Source organism: Muscardinus avellanarius (assembly GCF_963383645.1).
Source record: "Muscardinus avellanarius genome assembly, chromosome: 5".
NCBI classification, from domain to species: Eukaryota; Metazoa; Chordata; class Mammalia; order Rodentia; family Gliridae; genus Muscardinus; species Muscardinus avellanarius.
In genome coordinates, this window is record NC_137790.1 from 51,420,965 (window position 1) to 51,429,265 (window position 8,301).

The following is an 8,301-nucleotide window of genomic DNA, read 5'->3' on the forward strand; positions in this document are numbered from 1 at the left end:
GGTCTTGTTAGGTTGCTTGAAGAGTCTTGCTACTTTGCTGAGGCTGTCCTTGTACCTGTGTTCTTCCTGCTTCAGCCTCCTAAGTACTGGCTTAACATATCTTTTAAAGACAGGTCTATCTGGTATACTTCAAACAGTATCTAGGGAGGTGTACCTATGGGTCTCCCAATTGTCAGGCTCTATTTGCTCTTAGCAGGAAGTTAGGTTTCTCCCTGGCATGGCCATAATTAATGTCAGCAGAAGGCTCTTGCGTTGCTGCCGGTAGCTCTATAGTTCCTCTACTGTCCTCTGCATCACTGATCACCACTGTGCTGCTGCTGATCGGCTCTGAACCACACTGATGTCTAAAAGGCTGGCATCCAGAGAACCCACAGACCACACCTGTCTGGTATGGCTAAATCCCCATGGGTTATGTCTTTAGTCTTTTCCCATATGGGCTACCAGGGAAATCTATGCTTTTTATGGCCAACTCTTTGAGAAAAATTTCTGTACCAGAACAGTTGAGGTCCTGGTGACAGAGTTATCCTCTATTTCTATGTCTAGAAATGGTGGATTTAATGTTCTCTCTCTTTCTTGTTTTACTGGGAATTGAACTTTGTACATGCTAAGCCAGTGCTTATTTTATCACTGAGCTATACCTCCAACCTTTTTTGTATTCAAGAAAGGAATGATCTCATCTTTAAAAAGGAGACTGCCCACATAAGTGTCTTGCTACTTACCTGAGGGAGAATAAGGACCATATATGTGGTAGAGGAACTGGAAAATCAAAGGATTTTTTTTTTTTTGCCTCCTGCCACTTCTTGTTTTCTAGAGTGAAGAATGTGAGTGTAAACTTTTGAAGGGAATGTCTGACACGTAGTAGAAAGGGTAGTACAGAGTAAGAACTCTAATCATTTATTGCATGGATTGTTGGGTGACTGTATGCCATATAAAGAGCTGATTACTGTGAGAAAATTGAAAAAGGTATGATATATTATCCTTAAGTCTTTTTCCCTGATAAATCTTTGTGTGTGTGTGTGTGTGTGTGTGTGTGTGTGTGTGTGGTGTGTGTGTGTGATATATATATATATATATATATATATATATATATATATATATATATATATATATGAAGGAATCCAGGAGGTTTCAACCACTCAACTACACCCCAGCCCATTTTATTTTATTTTTCAATTTTGAGACAAGGTTTTGCTAATTTTCCCATTCTGGGCTTGAACTTGTGATCCTCCTATCTCAGCATCCCAAAGTATTGAGATTATGGCTTGGTTTTCTGCTTTTAAAAATATAATCATGATTGGCAAATTCTAGCTTTAGATGAGAAAGATCAGCTAAGAAGCAAAAATAAGTGCTGTGAGGATTCTGAGGGTGGAGAGCATGTTGGAAGAGCTCAGTCTTGTCTCCCTTCTGAAGCTGGGTCAGGGAAGGGTTTGCCTGTTCCTTGTGAGATGGAAGTGAATCACACTGGTGGAGCAGAGAAATGAGAAAAGAGGAGGCTTTCCAGGTCCAGCCCGAGGTGAAGAGGAATGCTGATGCAGCTGAGTTATTTGGAGGTATTCCAAAGCAAGATTATGCACTTTTCCCACTTTTACCTGTATACCCTGACCTCCATGGAGGCTTCCCTGGGAGTAAAAATACTAGTATCTTCTCTGTTTATGTATATAAAAGTAGTAACTTGGAGAGAGCATCTTGAATTTGTTGTGTGGGAAGACAGTTAGAAATGGCAAACTCTGAAGTCCTGTGCCTCTAACAGGTGTGATGGAGAATTCAGGGATCCTATTACCTACTCCTCAAGCTTAACTCTCCTCCCCTGCATCTTCAGGGCAGGCGTCATTCCCCCTGCACTTGGTTACTTAGCTGAGGGAAGACAAGGACCACATTTGTGGTTAGGGTGCTAGAAACCAAAGGAGAAGACAAGGACTATATTTGTGGTTGGGGTGCTAGAAACCAAAGTATGTTTGCCGCCTTCTGCCATAGAGAGTGGTGGCTCCAGAGAGTATCAGGATGGTTTGAACAATATCCAGAGCTCCTGACAAAAATAAAAATGGGGCTGGGGTTGTAGCTCAGAGGTAGAATGCTACAAACAAACAAACAAACAAACAAACAAACAGTGAGCTAAAATTTAAGCTGGGCATGGTAGCGCTTGCCTGAAATCCCAAAACATGGGAGGCTGAGACTAGGTGAACACAGGTTTAAGGACATCCTCAGCAATGTAGCAAGACTCTCAGCAACTCATTGAGACCCTGTTTCAAAACAAAAAATAAAAATGGGTAAGAGTGTATCTTAGAGGTAGAATGCTCTTGGTTTCATCCCTAGTAACCACCCTCCCCCTGCCAATTAAAACCTAAATTGAGCATGGTGGCACATGCCTGTAATCTCAGTTCATGGGAGGCTGAGACTGGAGGATTGCAGGTTTGAGGACAGTTTTAGCAATATAGCAAAATTCACAGTAACTTGGCAAGACCCTGTTTTAAAACAAAAAAATATAAATGGAACTGGGGTGTAGCTTAGAAGTAGAACACCTGGGTTCAATCCCCAGTTACCCCCACCAAAATAGTTTAAACCTAAATAAGTAGGAAGGCAAATGTTACTGTCTTTATATAGAAGCCTGGGGTTGGGAGAGGAAATTGAGATAGTTGGGGATGGACGGTTACTGTGCTCTGGTTGTTTGCTCTTTTCTTTTGACTTTGGACTCTAGGTTCAGAAGAGGAAATGTGATTTTCCTCTTATTTCATCCTAGACAGTTGCAACTGATTGATCTTTTCTTTCTTTGTGTGTGTGGTATTGAGGAGTGCACCCAGGGAAATTCTACTTCTGAGCTACATGCCCAGCCCTATTTTGTTTTATTTATTTATTTATTTATTTATTTATTTATTTATTTATGTTTGTGTGGATCATATTGTAAATGGCATACATTCAGACTGTGCTTGGTGCCCTTTCCCACCCCCACATCTCCCCTTCCAACAATGAGTGTCCAGGTTGACCATGCTACATTCATACTTTTATACATATTCATATGTAGCTCCTCCATTAATCAACCTCAGCCTTTTTCCTCTTCTATCTTTCCCTTTCAGCTTTGCACGGGTTTCCCCTCCATTATGTGAAGTCCCTCTGGTATCCCTAATACTCCCCAGTTTGGGCATATTAGAGAAAACATATGTCCCTTCTCTTTCTGTGCTTGGCTGATCTCACTTAACATAATGTTCTCTAGGTCTTTTCATCTTCTTGTGAATGACATGATTTTGTTCTTTATAGCGGAGTAGAATTCCATTGTGTGTATTTCCCATCATTTTGTAATCCATTCATCTGATGATGGAGACCTAGGTTGTTCCATATTTTGGCTATTACGAATTGTGCTGCTATGAACATGGGTATGCATATGTTACTGTAGTTCTCTGATTTCAACCCCTTTGTAAAGATGCCCAGGAGTGGTACAGCCAGATCAAATGGTGGATTCATTCCTAGTTTTCTAAGGAATCTCCACACTGAACTCCATAGCGGCTGAACTACTCTGCATTCCCACCAACAGTGTAAAAGAGTTCCTCTTTCCCCATATCCTCACCAGCATTTGTTGTTATTTGATTTCTTTATGTTTGCCCCTCTGACTGGGGTTAGATGGAATCTCAGCGTCATTTTGATTTGCATCTCCCTGATGGCTAGTGATGTTGAATACCTTTTCATGTATCGGCCATTTGTATCTCTTCTTTTGTGAAGTGTCTATTCAAGTCAGTTTTATTTTATTTTTTATTTTTCTGGTCCTGGGAATGGAATGTAGGAGGATTTTACCTCCAAGTCAAACCCCCAGCCCTAATTTATTTTTTAGTTAGAAACAGAATCTTACTAGGTTGATGAAAGTCTCACTACTTGCAAAGGCTGTCCTTGAACCTGCAATCCTCCTGTCTCAGTGTCCCAAGTCCTGGCATTGCAAGTGTGTGCCACCACGCCTGACTTATTTTTTTTATTTTATTTTGAAACAGGGTTTCACTAAGTTGCTGAGGCTGGCCAGGAATCTATGATCCTTCTGTCTCAGCCTCTCAAGTACTGGGATTATAAGCGTGTGCCACCATCCCTGGCTGATGGGGATGGTGATCTTTTCTTTATTTCCCCTATTTGAAGGAATCTGTTGAAGAAGAATATGCTCCTTGAACCAACTGCATTCCCTTTTGGACACAAAGAGCTCTTAAGGTGCCTTGCTGGAGAGAAGCAAATTACATGGAAAGTTCATCCTCAGCTGAGAAGAACAAAAACATGGCGCTTTGAGGAGTGAAGGTAGCACGGTGTCGGCCATGGGTGATCAGGACACAGCCAGACAATGTGGACCACTTTCTTCAAGCTGCGGTTATTCTGCTGTCTGCTTGCCGTGCTGATGGTGGTGGTGCTGGTCGTCAATGTTACTCAGGTAGAGGTGAGTACTCATTTCGAGGGGGTGTTGGTGCTAACTAGACTGGTCATCAGGAAACTTATCCTTGTTACAGATCTTTTCATGTATTCAGTAAGCATTTGAGTGTCTCCAGTGGCCATGCACTTGTGCTAGTCACCAAGGACATAGCAGGGCCGAAGACAGAGTTGGCTTCTTTAGTTATGGAGCTCACATTCTGAGCTCACGTTCCGCACGGGAGAAGATAATATAGGCTGAGAATCCCTCTACGAAATGCTTGGGACCAGAAGTATTTCACATTTTGGAGGTTTTTGTTTTACTTTATAAAGAAAAGTGGTTTATTTGGCTTACTCTTATTAGAGTTTTTGCATAGACTTTACTGATTGAACTGAAAATACAATAATGAGAAATGTTCTAAAGCCCAAACACTGAAAAAGTCTTGGATTTTGGATTTCAGATTAGGGCCATACCACTTGTAATAATAAGTAATGATGCTAATCACATAACATAGGAATAATGACAGATACTGTGGAAAGGGCTGTGAAGAAAGGAAAGGGAGTTCTAGGGCATATTTAGAGTGAGAAAGGAGAAGCTTCTTCAAGGAGGAGAGCTTTTCAGCTGACACCTGGCAAAAAACTGAAGATGTTTTTAAGGGAAGGGAGTTGATGAGCCTGCTTTGAAGAGTACCATGTGGGTTAGGCATGGTGGCGCATGCCTGTAATCCAGTACTTGGGGAGACTAAGACAGGAGGTTTGCAGGTTTTTTTTTTACAAGTTCCATTCACTTTATTTTTGTGGTATGAAAATCCTATGTCATAGCCACAGCTGGAGCTTGGGTCCTCTGCACAGAGACTCTGGTATGGGTTTTTACAAGATGGTCCGTGAACTCCTGATAGAGAGATTTGGTAAACACTGTCTCTTTCCAGAGGTCTGGGGTCAGGTAGCTATAGGTCTTTGAGATGGCATCAAAGGTGGCCTTGGCAAAGTTGCCCAAAGTGGCAGTACAGCCCCTGGCAGAGGTATAGCAGTCGTCAATCCCAGCCATCATCAGCAGCTTCTTGGGCACAGGGGCGGACACGATGCCAGTGCCTCTGGGGGCAGGGATGAGGCGCACCAGCACAGAGCCACAGCGTCCCGTCACCTTGCAAGGGACAGTGTGGGGCTTGCCAATCTTGTTCCCCCAGTAGCCTCTCGGCACAGGGACGATGGAGAGCTTGGACAAGATGATGGCCCCTCGGATGGCCGTGGCTACCTCCTTAGAGCACTTGACACCCAGGCCAACGTGACCATTGTAGTCCCCAATAGCGACAAATGCCTTGAACCTGGTCCGCTGGCCAGCACGGGTCTGCTTCTGCACGGTTTGCAGGTTTGAAGCCCCCCTCGGCAACTTTGCAAAAAAGGATGCCGTCCTTTTTATTTTTTTATTTTGTTGGCGTATGGTACTTCTTAGGTTACAAGCCTTCTTACAGTTTTTCTTTTTTTTTTTTTTTGGCTTATTGGGTTTTATTAGGACTAGATACTCTAAAGGCTAAGCCATAAGCCTTTTCATTTATCTTGGGAAAACTTACTTTGTGTGTTTTTACACCTGATATCACTACAAAATGGTCATATAAAGTTCACAGGTTTTTTTTTTTTTCCTGTGAGCAATAATAAAAATTGGTAGGTACTTTGAAGAGTATGTTCGAAGAATATGAGGTGATTCTGACAAACCCATAGCTAACATTATACTGAATACAGGAATATTGAAAGCATTTCTTCTAAATTCAGTAACAAGATAACAGTGTCTTCTTTTATACTTGAAATTTTAGGCAGAGCAGTCAGGCAAACAAAAAAATAACGGGGGGGGGGGAGATCTTTTTTTTTTTTGCGGGTTTGGGGATGGAACCCAGAGGCATTTGACCTCCAAACTACACCCCCCTGCCCTAATTTTTATTCTTTATTTTGAAACAGGGTCTCACTGAGTTCCGGAGGGCCTTACTAAGTAGCTGAGGCTGTCTGCGAACTGCGAACCTCCGGTCTCAGCCTCCCAAATGCTGGGATTACAGGCGTGTGCCACCACGCCTGGCGAAAGATCTTTGATATTCATAGATTGTGAGAATTACTATCATTCAAGTGGCCAAAATAACTAAAGTGATGTACAGTTTCAATGTAATCCCTATAAAAATACCAGCACTAGCTAAAGCAATCCTAAAATGCATATGGATGCTCAGAGACCCCAAATAACCAAGCTGTCCTGAGCAAGAAGAGCGAGGCTGGAGCCATCATAATACTTGATTTCAAAATGTACTAAGGAAGCCTGGTATGGTGGCTCATTCCTATAATTCCAACTACTCAGAGGCTGAAGCAGAGGAATTGTAAGTTCAAGACAAGCTTGGGCAATTTTGGGGGGATATTGGGGATTGAACCCATTCTAGCTCTGAGCTATACCCTCAGTGCTATTTTATTTTTTATTTTGGAACAGTCTCATTGAGTTGCAGAAGGCCTCACTAAATTGCTGAGGCTGGCCACAAACCTCCAATCCTCCTGACTCAGCCTCCCAAGTACTGGATGACAAGTCTGCTCCACTACGCCTGGTTGAGCTTGGGCAATTTAGCAAGACCCTATCTTAAAATAGAAAATAAAAAGGGATAAAGGTATAGGTCAGTGGTAGGCACCCCTTGGTTCAATCCCCAGTACTACAAGAAGAGTGCAGCTGAGGAGCCATAGTAACAAATAGGGCACAGCATTGGCATAAAAAGAGACACAATAAAACTGTAAAAATGGAGGGCCCATAGATAAACCTGTACATTTGTAGCCATCTAATTTTTTTTTTGGTGGTACTGGGGTTCCTGGAAGCCCTTCTAACTCTGGGCTACACTCCTAAACCTATTTTTTATATTTTTTTAAAATTTGGAAATAGGGTCTCTTAAGCCAGCGCGGCTGGCTTCGAACCTGCGCGATCCTCCTGTCTCTGCCTCCCAAGCGTGGGGATTACAAGCGTGCGCCACCACGCCTGGCTGGTAGCCATCTAATATTTGAAGAAGATTTAAAGAGTATACATTGGAGAAAAGACATCCTCTTCAACAAATGGTGCTGAGAACACTGGATTCCCCTCATCCTATGCTAAAAATCAACTCAAAATAAATCACAGACCTTAATGTAAGACTTGTACAATTGAAAGTGCTAGAGGAAACTGGGCATGGTGGTGCACACTTGTAATCCTAGCATTTGGGAGGCTGAGACAGGAGGATTTCAGTTTTCTGACAGCCTCAGCTACTTAGTGAGGCCCTTTGCAACTCAATGAGACCCTGTTTCAAAATAAAGAATGAAAAATAGGGCTGGAAGGTGTAGCTCAGAGGTAGAATGCCCCTGGGTTCCACCCCCAGTACTGCAAAAAAAAAAAAAATTTTTTTTAAAAAAGACAGTGATAGAGGAAAACATAGGGGAAACACTCCAATATATTGGTACAAGCTGGGTGCAGTGGTGCACACCTGCGTGCAAGCCCATTGCCTTGCTCATGCTAAGCACCCATTCTACCCCAAGCCAAATCTTCACCTCATAGTTTGTTTCTTTTGGGTCTTGATTTTAGGATGTGTTAGTTGGGACTAGATCAGTGTTTAAGGGCTAAGTGTTTTCCACTACTGAGTCAAGTTTTCTGAGTACTCTACCCCATAGCCTGTGATGCTGAGATTCTGCAGTCTGGCTGGTAGGAACAAGTTCTATTATTAGCTTGGTGTGAGCGGATCGGAGGTTACTGTTCTCTCTGTTGGCTTTTGTTGATTCCTTCCCAGCCTCTGCAAGCTGCCTTAAATATGCTCATCAGTGCTCTGCTGAATACTTAAGTAGGATCCTCTTTAAATCCTCTTGTGTCCTCTCTTTGTGCAGCTGTTACTCTGTCCTGTAAATTCTGATCACTGGTCTTTTAAGATTCAGCTCCATTTCCATGGT

The 8,301-nt window shown here is 42.6% G+C and overlaps 3 protein-coding genes across 4 annotated transcripts in view; 2 read left to right on the forward strand and 1 right to left on the reverse strand.

Moving 5' to 3' along the window:
• CEP97 (centrosomal protein 97) overlaps window positions 1–8,301 on the forward strand; it is a gene marked incomplete at both ends in the record, with an annotated part of 120,360 nt that overhangs the window by 58,537 nt on the left and 53,522 nt on the right. The gene's annotated exons all lie outside the window — the stretch shown is intronic.
• Window positions 4,310–8,301, forward strand: part of NXPE3 (neurexophilin and PC-esterase domain family member 3) — a gene marked incomplete at both ends in the record, with an annotated part of 35,240 nt that continues 31,248 nt past the window's right edge. For both annotated transcript variants that reach the window (XM_080696035.1, XM_080696036.1), the window contains one exon: window positions 4,310–4,402. In XM_080696035.1, the coding sequence (XP_080552161.1) occupies window positions 4,310–4,402 (93 nt within the window). The remainder of the gene's footprint in view (window positions 4,403–8,301) is intronic.
• Window positions 5,183–8,301, reverse strand: part of LOC308263107 (small ribosomal subunit protein uS5-like) — a gene marked incomplete at both ends in the record, with an annotated part of 8,667 nt that continues 5,548 nt past the window's right edge. Inside the window, one exon of the mRNA XM_080695979.1 lies at window positions 5,183–5,725. Coding sequence (XP_080552105.1) covers window positions 5,183–5,725 — 543 coding nt within the window. The remainder of the gene's footprint in view (window positions 5,726–8,301) is intronic.